The 13,456-nt window shown below is 47.1% G+C and overlaps 1 protein-coding gene across 3 annotated transcripts in view; it reads left to right on the top strand.

Annotated features, from left to right (window-relative positions):
• LOC122938531 (macrophage mannose receptor 1-like) overlaps positions 1-13,456 on the top strand; it is a 335,729-nt gene that overhangs the window by 57,600 nt on the left and 264,673 nt on the right. For all 3 annotated transcript variants that reach the window (XM_044294084.1, XM_044294083.1, XM_044294085.1), the window contains exon 4: positions 3,701-3,862. In XM_044294084.1, the coding sequence (XP_044150019.1) occupies positions 3,701-3,862 (162 nt within the window). The remainder of the gene's footprint in view (positions 1-3,700; positions 3,863-13,456) is intronic.

Genomic DNA, 13,456 nt, shown 5'->3' with positions numbered 1-13,456 from the left:
TGATTGTTGGTCTGACCTCGGGTGTAATGAAAAATATATTTTTTCTTATTGTCCCTCTCTAAAACCTAGGTGCGTCTTATGAGCCGGAGCGTCTTATAAAGCGAAAAATATGGATAAGTTAAAAAATGATTTTTTCTCCTTTCCTTATATTGATAGTGCGGGTCTGTATGTATGCAGAGTGTATTTGTGTGTGTGTATATATATATATATTATATAATATATACATACACGCGCGGCGTGTGTGTGTTTGTGCTTTAGGGTGCACACCCTAATGCAATAGGCTGCGCACGCCTATGATGGTGGGATTTTTTTTCTTCTTAGGCTATTCCTAGCCGTCTGGGCAATCCCCCAGATCATCCCCCAACCCCCCTTGTACTTGTTCCGCTACTTGCAGGTTGCACGGGCATGAGTTCAAAACTTCAGTCACTTCGGTCCGAAGTTCTGAACTCATGCCCGCGCAGCCTGCAAGTAGCAGAACAAGTACAAGGGGGGTTGATGGGTTCCAACTTCTGTGATTAGTTTATAGTTGGGGGGTTTGCTTCATTTTAAATTAGGCTGACCATAGGTTAAGCTGATCTGTGGGGTTGCCCAGACGGCTAGGCCCTTCACTGTAGTTATTAACCCCTGTCAGCAGTCCCCCATTCACTGAAGGGGCAACTGCTGAAAGGGGTTAATAACTACTGTGAAGGCCCCCAATGCCGATGAGGGTGTGGCTTCATGGGGTGGGGGCATGGCTTCACGTGGGCTCGTGCCCCGGATGTCTTAAGACCCTAGCAACGCCCCTGGGTAATAGCAAGTGTGATATACAGTACAGACCAAGAGTTTGGACACACCTTCTCATTCAAAGAGTTTTCTTTATTTTCATGACTATGAAAATTGTAGATTCACACTGAAGGCATCAAAACTATGAATTAACACATGTAGAATTATATACATAGCAAAAAAGTGTGAAACAACTGAAAATATGTCATATTCTAGGTTCTTCAAAGTAGCCACCTTTTGCTTTGATTACTGGTTTGCACACTCTTGGCATTCTCTTGATGAGCTTCAAGAGGTAGTCACCTGAAACGGTCTTCCAACAGTCTTGAAGGAGTTCCCAGAGATGCTTAGCACTTGTTGGCCCTTTTGCCTTCACTCTGCGGTCCAGCTCACCCCAAACCATCTCGATTGGGTTCAGGTCCGGTGACTGCGGAGGCCAGGTCATCTGGCGCAGCACCCCATCACTCTCCTTCATTGTCAAATAGCCCTTACACAGCCTGGAGGTGTGTTTGGGGTCATTGTCCTGTTGAAAAATAAATAGTGGTCCAACTAAATGCAAACCGGATGGAATAGCATGCCGCTGCAAGATGCTGTGGTAGCCATGCTGGTTCAGTATGCCTTCAACTATGAATAAATCCCCAACAGTGTCACCAGAAAAGCACCCCCACACCATCACACCTCCTCCTCCATGCTTCACGGTGGGAACCAGGCATGTAGAGTCCATCCGTTCACCTTTTCTGCGTCGCACAAAGACACGGTGGTTGGAACCAAAGATCTCAAATTTGGACTCATCAGACCAAAGCACAGATTTCCACTGGTCTAATGTCCATTCTTTGTGTTCTTTAGCCCAAACAAGTCTCTTCTGCTTGTTGCCTGTCCTTAGCAGTGGTTTCCTAGCAGATATTTTACCATGAAGGCCTGATTCACACAGTCTCCTCTTAACAGTTGTTCTAGAGATGTGTCTGCTGCTAGAACTCTGTGTGGCATTGACCTGGTCTCTAATCTGAGCTGCTGTTAACCTGCGATTTCTGAGGCTGGTGACTCGGATGAACTTATCCTCCGCAGCAGAGGTGACTCTTGGTCTTCCTTTCCTGGGGCGGTCCGCATGTAAGCCAGTTTCTTTGTTGCGCTCGATGGTTTTTGTGACTGCACTTGGGGACACTTTCAAAGTTTTCCCAATTTTTCGGACTGACTGACCTTCATTTCTTAAAATAATGATGGCCACTAGTTTTTCTTTACTTTGCTGCTTTTTTCTTGCCATAATACAAATTCTAACACTTATTAAACCTGACAGGGCACACCTGTGAAGTGAAAACCATTTCAGGTGACTACCTCTTGAAGCTCATCAAGAGAGTGCCAAGAGTGTGCAAAGCAGTAATCAAAGCAAAGGGTGGCTACTTTGAAGAACCTAGAATATTACATATTTTCAGTTGTTTCACACTTTATTGTTATGTATATAATTCCACATGTGTTAATTCATAGTTTTGATGCCTTCAGTGTGAATCTACAATTTTCATAGTCATGAAAAAAAAGAAAACTCTTTGAATGAGAAGGTGTGTCCAAACTTTTGGTCTGTACTGTATATATTTTGGTATTTTATTTATTTATATATCCATTATCTTTTATATTTACATATATAATAAGTTTAGAGCATAATCTTAAAGGGGTTGTCTGGGTTCAGAGCTGAACCCGGACATACCCTTATTTTCACCCAGGCAGCCCCCCTGAGGCTAGCTGCTCCGATGCTCTCCTTTTCCCTGCGCTAAATCGTGCAGGGCACGGGCTCTTGTTTATTATAACACACTAACGGGCGGAAGCTTCCACCGGGCAGTGTGTTCGGTGACGTCACTGGCTCTGATGGGCGGGCTTTAGCGCTGCCCTAGCCGTTTTACTGGCTAGGGCAGAGCTATATCCCGCCCATCAGTGCCGGTGATATCACCGGGCTTCCTGGCAGCCCCATGGAGAGCCTGGTACGTCACCAGATCTCCAAAAAATGCCTTTGCCCTGCGCGATTTTGCCACTTTTAGCGATTTTGCCACTGAGGAAGGAACAGAGTTTCTGAAACGCGTCTTGCGTGAATGGCGTTATTTGCTCAATCTATTGTAAAAATATCCTAGATATATATTGATTGCAACACTAAAGAAAAAGTATCTCCCGAAGTCCGGCGTGGGTAAGAATTAAGAGCGCGTACGTGAAGTCATCCCATGCAAACAAGCTCCACAACGCAGGGGGAACGGCAAGATCGGTAAGAGATATCTATCTCTCATTTACAGCAGCCTTGGACGTGTACACACGTCCGCAATATAAGAAGATACACAGTATTGTTCAATCATTGGATAACAACATCCAGCGCTATTGTAGCGCAACATTTATTACGAATCTTCCTAACAACATAAAGACTGCTGTGTGAACTGCGACTCTATAAGGAGGTAGCACGTAGTACGGAAAAACCTTGGTACTTAGTAAATATCTTGAACAGTGGAAATAGTGAGCATCGCAATCCAGATATATATTATGATAATAAAGCTATAAGGGCCATCATCTATAAGAGTACATCCGTGAGCTCGGCATGTTATTATCAAAGGGACCGCAACAGTTATATTTAGTTTTAATATCGTTTTAACATTCCGGAATGTATTTAATGAATTATGTATATTTTTATACAGTGAACAAATGTATTAATGTAACTGTGAGCCAGCCATATTCATTTATTGATATTGTTTATAAGTGCCCAGAGGTAGAAGGCCAGCAGGGCTCCAGTTAAACTGTAGTTTGGTGAGCGTCCCTATATATAGCATTTTTGAAGATGTTTTTTTTTCTGTAATATTAAGAGTAACCGAAAAAAAATTATAGAAAGAAACACCAAAAATGCAATTCTAAAAATAATGTTTTTTTCTGGTGCTGCAGTTCCTTTCAATATATCACACATTTTTCTTCTCAGCCACGTCTGACAGCTTGTGGACAACAGATTCAGGTACTGGCGTCAACTATCAGATTAACTCCTATTCAGCCCTCACTTGGTACCAAGCCAGGAGAAGCTGCCAGCAGCAAGATGCAGAACTGCTGAGTATAACCGAGCTACATGAACAATCATACGTATCAGGTAAGAGAAGATCAGAATCGGAAGGGCTATAGCGTAGATCTACATGAATAATTACATGTATGATGGACAGTGAGGAATCACACATGGTCTATCAAAATCCATCCTTGACAGAAGTTCATATTGCCTGCACAGTATTTCTTTTCTGTAATCATGCAAACATTTTCCATTGCAATAAAAAATAAAATTGGGGGTCAGTCAGCATATCCCAGTACACGTCGTCGTCACTCGCCAGGGCTGAAAGCACAAAAGCAAAAAAACAATGCAACAGTCCCCGGTTATGTTACTTTAGGACTCATTACTTGTTACCTATATTGAACTGTAAAAATACATTGTCGAGAGGTCAAGCTAACACCTGAGCCATTTGAATATAACTACCTCATTGCCAGTGTATATCTGATATATTCTTATGTCGTAATGGTGCTTATTTTTACAAACGCTTGTATTTCAATGTATGTTATTTAAGACTTCATGTAAAACCCTTAATAAAAATAATTTAACAACTAAAAAACAATGCAACAGCACTCTGCAAACACAAATAAAATAAATACAAAGAAAATGTAAAATGCTAATGCTGCATTATAAAATTATTTGTGCCCGTCTGCCAGCATCAAGGCGATCTCTTTAAGACGGGAAACTTACACTAAATACCACATTCACTGGTGCCATACCGGCCTCCATTACATTCAGGGAATGCAGGTCCCACATGCATGCCGAGACCACATTGCCACGAACCAGCAGGTGTGAACCCACTGTGCCACGTGTCCTACCTCCTCTAAGGGTGTTGTCTAAGTGAACCCCTCGATTCTTCACAGTACCCCTGATGGTGGGGGTAGACTTTCCCGAGGGTAACACAAGGTTGCTACCTCTTGAGGAGGATTGGCACGTGAGGCAGCTGGTCCATGCAGACCAGGAGGCACTTGAGCAAGGTACCAGGAGGAACAGTGCAGGACCGAAGAATGAGGCAGAGGCGAAGTCAAACAGGCAATAGTTCAGGGCAGGCAGCACAGGTACAGGTCAGGCAATCTGGATTGGCAACAGGAGAGTCAAGGCCAGCAGGCAGGGATCAAACAGGTAGCAGAGTCCAGGAACACAAGCGGATATCAGGAACCTTAGCAGGATACAAGGACCTTGACACTGAGGCATCTGGGAAGGGGGCTGAGCCATTTATATATGTGCAGTAGGGCTAGGATTGGTCAGCGAAGTCACATGACCTAACCCATAAAGCACAGGAAGTGACACGCGACGGCGCACAGGAAGTGACACGCGACGGCCCTTAAGGAAGTGCTGCAGGAAACAATCAGAAAGCATGCTGTAGCCAGGGCTGAGAGGAAACTGTGGAGCAGATCCAAGAACAACAGTACCTAACACAGACAGAGCCCAGGACTGCAGCGGTGAATGGGAAGCACTGGCAGCAGATCACCGCTGAACAAGGTGCCCGGGACCACGGCGGTGAGCAGGGGAACAGCGGAGCACCACAGCCGCTGTTACACACATTATATGATACCTCTCATGGTGCCACAATATCCTCCATTATATTTAGGGGATGCAGGCTCCACATGCATGCTGAACCCACACTATAATGTACTTCTTTGGTGCATTACTGACCTCCATTTTGTTAAGGGAATGCAGGTTCCACTAGTATGCTGAGCCCACTCTATATTCCACTTCTCCTGGTGCCAAATGGCCTCCAATACATACAGAGAGAGCAGGCTACAGAGGCAGACAGGTTAATCAGGAGTGCACGACCAATGGAGTCAGCCACACCTCCAATGCAGACTGCAAAGGAAATAAAAGTGGGGGTCAGTCAGCACATCCCAGTGTACAGGTGCACGTTGCCATGGCTGGAAGCACAAAAGCAAAAAACAAACACAATGCAACAGCACTCTGCAAAAACAAATAACATAGTAAATGCAACAGTGCCACTATACTCACTATAGAAAATGTAAAATGCTAATGCCCCCACTTAACCAGCCCAACCCCATACCAGCAACAGCCCATGTTTAACCCCTTCACGATCTCCACCATACATGTACGGCAGAAGTCGTGTCTTTAAGTATGGTGCACGCTCTTTCACGAGCAGAAGGCTCCATAGCTGCCAGGTTTTTGCTGTTTCAAACAGCAGAGACCCATGGCGTATGTATGCGATCAGCCATAAGGCTGATCGCATACATTTCACCCCTCAGATGCCATGGTCAAATGTGACCACGGCATCTAGCAGTTCAAGAGCGTTGAAAGAGCGTTCCCTAGCTGAGATTGGGGAAACTGTTACACTATACTAATAGCCCAAAGGCTCAAACAGACTTCGGTAGCTGTTAGTGGAATACTGTATACAAATACAGGCCACTTGTTATATTGTTATATTGAAAATTAGGTGTTATCAATGAACACAATGGGCAATCTACTGATTTTCAGTGACTGTCTACTGCCAGTTATAGTCACCCAGGGTGACTTGAAATAAAAAAAGGGTGTGTGTATATGTATATATATATATATATATATATATATATATATATATATATATATAATCTCACAAAAAGTTAGGGATATTTGGCTTGTGGGTGAAATTTCAGGATGAACCTAAAATACACTCTCTAACCTTGACAGGTGAAATTCTGAATGCACATGTCCAACTGTTCAATGTTTCAGTACTTTTTACACAACTTGCTGTTCTCTAACAAGGAGCTTAACGGCAAAATTCTAAACAGGTGTTTGATCCATGAAACGCCCAGCCCAATAAATTTCCTGGTTCAATTAGAATTAGTATTTAAACAGTCATCCTCATCATGCTGTTCGTATTTTGATATAGTGAGACCAAGACGACACCTAACAATTGACCAACAGTACCTCGCCATTGCGAGGCTTCAAGCAGGATGTTCTCAGACGGAAGTGGCCACTGAGCTTAGTGTCATCAGCAGGTTGCAACAGGGATACAGAGAGACTGGAAGAGTCACAAAAAGGCATAGTTGACATCCTTTTCAACATCCCACACTGATGACCGCTTCATTGTGAACAATGCCCTGTGGAAACGGATGATGAATGCCGCACAACTCCAGGGACATTTAAAGGGGTTGTCCCACTTCATTAAATATGTTTTAACTAATTCATTTACCCCCACTGAACATATCTTCTTATATATCTAATTTTCAAAAAGTTACCATTCGTCTAATAATTGCTTCTATTAGAACCCTTTGTTTATTCCTGTCTCCCATGGATACGGCCTCTTCTGGCAGGCCGCATCGCTGTGCCGCGCCTGCGCACATCAGCTGAAGACATGGATCGGCCTTCCTCTCCATTATTACGAGACCGCGCACGTCCGTGCATGCGCAGTATATCCTGTGTGTCTGACATAGAGCTGCGCATGTGCGGACGTACGAACAGTTCGGGCGAGTCTGCGGAGTGAGAGGACGGACGTCGGAGGAACGCGATACTATTTCCTAAAAGGTAAGTGTAATAACTACTGGCCCACTAATCCACCAACGATTAGGGGGCAACAAATGGGGTTCATGGTGAATTCAAAGGGGGCATATTTATGTACACTGGGGGCAACTATAAAAATTTTATGTAGATTGGGGGCAACTATATAAAAAGGATGCACACTGGGGCCAAGTATATGAATTTTACGGACACTGGGGGGCAACTATATTAATTTTAGGGACACTGGGGGCAACTATATGAATCTTTTGGACACTGGGGGCAACTATATGAATTTTATGGAGACTGGGGGCAACTATATAAAATGGATGCACACTGGGGGCAACTATATAAATTTTATGGACACTGGGGGCAACTATATGAATTTTATGGACACTGGGGGCAACTATATGAATTTTTTACTAGGCTGCAGCTGCTGTGAGGGAGAGATCAGGGAGAAATCTTATGAAGATTCAGAACTGCTTCTTTACTCAGCAATCTACAGCAAATGTGTTTTGTGGGTGCAGTGCACAATTTTTTTAAGCCTGCCCTGAGCCAACTACTACTGAAAACAAACTTTTTTTCTTCAGTTAGTCAATATCAATACATAATCGGCAGCCATTTTCATGCATGTCTGCAAGTCCAGAAATACAGCTTTTTGCTTACTGGGGTGAAAAAAATACATTTGTTTCATATAGTGCACATCTGGAATTAGACGCGCATAAGTGATTGTCACATTTAGGCCAGAAATACGGCTTTGTGCTTACTGGGGTGAAAAAAGCCTCTGATATACTGCACATCTGGCATTACACATGCATAAGTTGCTGTGGAATTTAGGCCACAAATACCGCTGTCATATAGAGTTAAAAAAATAATAATTGAGTGCAATACCCTACATCAGGGTTTTTATTGGCGGTTAATTATTTTTAACAGACTTAACCACTTTTTACTTTGCTTGGTGAACGCTAACTATGAGGCAAACATCTAATAAGGGACACGGTCATGGTCGTGGTGGTGGTGTTGGTGGAGTCTCTGGTGCAGGGAGAGGACGTGGCCGTTCTGCCACAGCTACACGTCCTACTGAACCTACTACCTCAGGTCCCAGTAGCTGCCAGAATCTACAGCGATATTTGGTTGGGTCTAATGCCGTTGTAAGGATGGTAAGGCCTGAGAAAGTACAGGTGCTAGTCAATTGGGTGGCCGACAGTGGATCCAGCACGTTCACATTATCTCCCACCCAGTCTTCTGCGGAAAGCGCACAGGTGGCGACTGAAATCCATGCCCATCAGTCTGTCACATCACCCCCGTGCATATCGGGGAACCTGTCTGAGCCTCAAGTCATGCAGCAGTCTTTTATGCTGTTTGAAGACTCTGCTGGCAGGGTTTGCCAAGGGCATCCACCTAGCCCTTCCCCAGGGGTGGAAGACATAGAATGCACTGATGCACAACCTCTTATGTTTCCTTAGGAAGTCAGGGAGGAAGACTGGGTGGAAGACGATGCAGGGGACGATGAGGTCCTACACCCCACATGGAATGAAGGTCGTGCCACTGACTTTCAGAGTTCGGAGGAAGAGGCAGTGGTGAGACCGAGCCAACAGCGTAGCAAAAGAGGGAGCAGGGTGCAAAAGCAGAGCAGCCGTCGCCAAAACAGTTCGCCTGCTACTCGCCACCGTCACCAGGGACCGAGCACACCAAAGGCAGCTTCGAGGAGTTCCCTGGCATGGCACTTCTTCACACAATGTGCTGACTACAAGACCCGTGTGGTTTGCACGCTGTGCCATCAGATCCTGAAGCGAGGCATTAATGTTCTGAACCTTAGCACAACCTGCATAACCAGGCATCTACATGCGAGATACGGGCTGCAGTGGAGTAAGCACCTTCAAAACCAAGAAAGGGCTCGGGCCCCTTCTGTTTCCTCTTCTGCTGCTGCCTCGGCCTCTTCCTCTGTCTCTGGAGGAACGTTGGCACCTGCCGCCCAGCAAACAGAGGATGTGCCACCAACAACACCACCTCCGTCACCAAGCATCTCCACTATGCCACTCGGAAGCGTTCAGCACTCCATCTCACAAACGTTGGAGAGAAAGTGTAAATTCCCACCTAGCCACTCTCGATCCCTGGCCCTGAATGCCAGCATTTCTAAACTGCTGGCCTTTGAAATGCTGTCATTCAGGCTGGTGGAGACGGACAGTTTCAAACAGCTCATGTCGCTTGCTGTCCCACAGTACGTCGTTCCGAGCCGCCACTACTTCTCCAAGAGAGCCGTGCCCACCCTGCACAACCAAGTATCGGATAAAATCAAGTGTGCACTGCGCAACGACATATGTGGCAAGGTCCACCTAACCACAGATACGTGGACCAGTAAGCACGGCCAGGGACGCTATATCTCCCTAACTGCACACTGGGTAAATGGAGTGGCGGCTGGGCCCCAGGCGGAGAGCTGTTTGGCGCACGTCCTTCTGCCGCCAAGGATCGCAGGGCAACATTCTTTGCCTCCTGTTGCCTCCTCTTCCTACTCGGCTTCCTCCTCCTCTTCTACCACCTCCTCATCCGGTCAGCGACAGACCTTCACCACCAACTTCAGCAGAGCCCGGGGTAAACGTCAGCAGGCCGTTCTGAAACTGATGTGTTTGGGGGACAGGCCCCACACCGCGCAGGAGTTGTGGCGGGGTATAGAACAACAGACCGACGAGTGGTTGCTGCCAGTGAGCCTCAAGCCCGGCCTGGTGGTGTGCGATAATGGGCGAAATCTCGTTGCAGCTCTGGGACTAGCCGGTTTGATGCACATCCCTTGCCTGGTGCATGTGCTGAATTTGGTGGTGCAGAAATACCCCGACATGTCAGAGCTGCTGCATAAAGTGCGGTCCGTCTGTGCACGCTTCTGGCGTTCTCATCCTGCCGCCGTTCGGCTATCTGCTCTACAACGTAACTTCGGCCTTCCCGCTCACCGCCTCATATGCGACATGCCCACGAGGTGGAACTCCACCTTGCACATGATGGAGAGACTGTGCGAGCAGCAGCAGGCCATAGTGGAGTTTCAGCTGCAGCACGCACGGGCGAGTCGCACTGCGGAACAGCACCACTTCACCACCAATGACTGTGCCTCCATGCGAGACCTGTGTGCACTGTTGCGCTGTTTCGAGTACTCCACCAACATGGCCAGTGGCGATGACGCCGTTATCAGCGTTACAATACCACTTCTATGCCTCCTTGAGAAAACACTGGATGGAAGAGGATGTGGCCCAGGGCGAGGAGGAGGAAGAGGGGTCATCTCTAACACTTTCAGGCCAGTCTTTTAGAAATGTCTCAGAAAGAGGATTTTTGCAACAGCAGAGGCCAGGTACAAATTTGGCCAGCCAGGACCCACTACTGGAGGACGAGGAGGATGGGGATGAAGCATGTTCACATCGGGGTGGCACACAACGCAGCTCAGGCCCATCACTGGTGCGTGGCTGGGGGGGATACGGAGGACGCAGACGATACGCCTCCCACAGAGGACAGCCTGTCCTTACCTCTGGGCAACCTGGCACACATGAGCGACTACATGCTGCAGTGCCTGCGCAACGACTGCAGAGTTGCCCACATCTTAACGTGTGCTGACTACTGGGCGGCCACCCTGCTGGATCCCCATTACAAAGACAATGTGCCGTCTATAATTCCCTCACTGTTGCGTGATCAGAAGATGCGCGACTATAGGCGCACGCTGGTAGATGCGCTCCTGAGAGCATTCCCGACTGACGCCGGGGGACAAGTGGAAGCACAAGGCGAAGGCAGGGGAGGAGGAAGAGGTCGCCAATGCAGCTGTGTCAGCCCCAGCACCTCAGAAGGCAGGGTTAGCATGGCCGACATGTGGAAAAGCTTTGTCACCTCGCCGCAACAACCGGCCCCAACTGCTGATATGGAGCGTGTTAGCAGGAGGCAGCATTTGAACAACATGCTGGAACAGTACCTGTGCACATTACTACACGTACTGACTGATGGTTCAACTTCTGGGTCTCCAAATTGTCCACATGGCCAGAGCTTGCCCTGTATGCCTTGGAGCTGCTGGCCTGCCCTGCAACCAGTGTACTCTCTGAATGTGTATTTAGCACGGCAGGAGGAGTGATTACAGACAGACGCAGCCGCCTGTCTACAGCCAACGTAGACAAGCTCACGTTCATTAAAAGGAACCAAGCCTGTATCCCACAAGACTTGTCTGTACCTTGTGCAGAATAGACAGTTCTAACAGCCTCAACCATCCATCCTTGTACTCAAGTGCACTTATTCCTTTTTTTTTTTTTATATGTCCCAATATTTGGGGGGATACTCCTATGTAAAAATGCTAAATAACACACGTCTGTGTTGGCTACCTATTCCTCCTTTGCCGCCGCTTTCACCTAGACCGCCACGTGAGCCTACACGGCCACATCCACCCATTCACCACCTCCTCAACTTCTTCCTCCTACATCATTCCTAATTTTTATTTTTTAAGGTCTTTTATGTTTTTTTAATTCATTTCCCTATCCACATTTGTTTGCAAAGCATTTGTTATGCTCTTAAGCAAATTTTACTGCCTTTTGCAGCCCTCTAACTCTTTCCATGACATTTTTACAGCCATTTTAGTGCTCAAAAGTTTGGGTCCCCATTGACTTCAATGGGGTCAAGTTCGGGTTCTGAACCCGTTTTTTTTTTTTTTTTTTCTCCAAGTTCGGCCAAACCTGCCGAACCCGAACATCCAGGTGTCCGCTCAACTCTAATCCTGTTGTCTTCCTCAGCCGGAAGCTTACCCCAGCCGAGACTAGGTACAGTATAGTGGAGAGAGAGTGCCTGGCTATCAAGTGATACTGACAGTGCCTGTCACGACCTATGTGGTCTGGCAAGCTGGTGGACGTGAGGCGCAAATCACAACCGGTTTTGACAAGTACGGGTTTATTGAGAGACAACGTGAAGTTAAACGAACAGCAAACATCCAGCTGCACCTGCAGCACACCAGACTTGATAAAGGGGTCATGCGCACCCCGAAACGCGTTGTCTCTCAATAAACCCGTACTTGTCAAAACCGGTTGTGATTTGCGCCTCACGTCCACCAGCTTGCCAGACCACATAGGTCGTGACAGGCACTGTCAGTATTTCTAGTAATCAATGAAGTGGCGACTTGGCCCTCGCCCTTTGGTTCCTTTTGGACGCGGCAGCTCCAACCTGATACCTAGCTAATCCAGCGGACCTTCATCACGGTTGCACCCAATCGGTGCAACTTAAACAGGTGAGCAGCACATACTCATCTTAAATTGAAGAACGCTGTTTCATCTTTACCTATTTACCCTATGAGCGCCTTTCTCATCCTGTGGCCACATATTGGCTATCAAGTGGGCACTCGAGTGTCTCCGCTATTTTCTTTTGGGGAGAAAGTTCCGTCTGGTGACTGACCACTCCCATAGTGGATGAGCCAGGCCAAAGAGAGGAATGCTCAGATCACCAGATGGTTCTTATCTTTGCAAAACTTTAAGTTTTCTGTGGAACACAGGGCAGGCAGTTTACAGGTAAACGCGGATGCCCTGTCCCGTGTCCACTGTCTGGCAAGTGTTCACCCCCCTCAGGGTTGAACAAAGGGGGGAGGTATGTAAGAAGGAACAAGGGGCCGTCATTGACGGAAGATACCTGTCACCGAGGTTCCTGGCCTCGGTGAGGTAAGAACCGGGTTTTTCCCTGAAGTGTCAGTTTTGCAGTTGCAGTCTGACACTTCAGCTGTTAGTATGGCTGTAAAGCCGATCCGGGACGGTTCTTATTGGGAGCAGCCAAAGAGCAGGGTGGGTGGCTGTTCCCCACGGTTCCAGGCCGGGTTTTGGCTGGGATATAAAAACCCAGCCATCACGTTCAGCTGGTGTGGATTATCCTCCATGAGAGAGAAGCTGTGGAGGTTGTGTAGGCTGTATCTTGAGACACTGAGGCCATCTATTTGTGAGAGCTGCATGCTGGGGAAACAGGCCTCTAAGGCTGGGTTCAGACCTGAGCGTTTTACAGCGCATTCCTACGCGCTTTAAAACGCTCAACAGGCAAGAACCAATGATTCCCTATGGGAATAGTTCTCACCTGAGCGTTTTACAGCGCGTACGATCGCGCTGTAAAACGCCCGATGCCCCAAGAAGTACATGAGCTTCTTTGGGGCGTCTTGTCGCGCGTTCCCGTACATAGACTTCCGGGAACGCG

The sequence above is a fragment of the Bufo gargarizans genome, chromosome 5 (genome assembly GCF_014858855.1).
Source record: "Bufo gargarizans isolate SCDJY-AF-19 chromosome 5, ASM1485885v1, whole genome shotgun sequence".
Lineage (NCBI taxonomy): Eukaryota > Metazoa > Chordata > Amphibia > Anura > Bufonidae > Bufo > Bufo gargarizans.
Note: the sequence above shows the minus strand (reverse complement) of the source record. Positions and strands in the feature narration are given on the sequence as shown.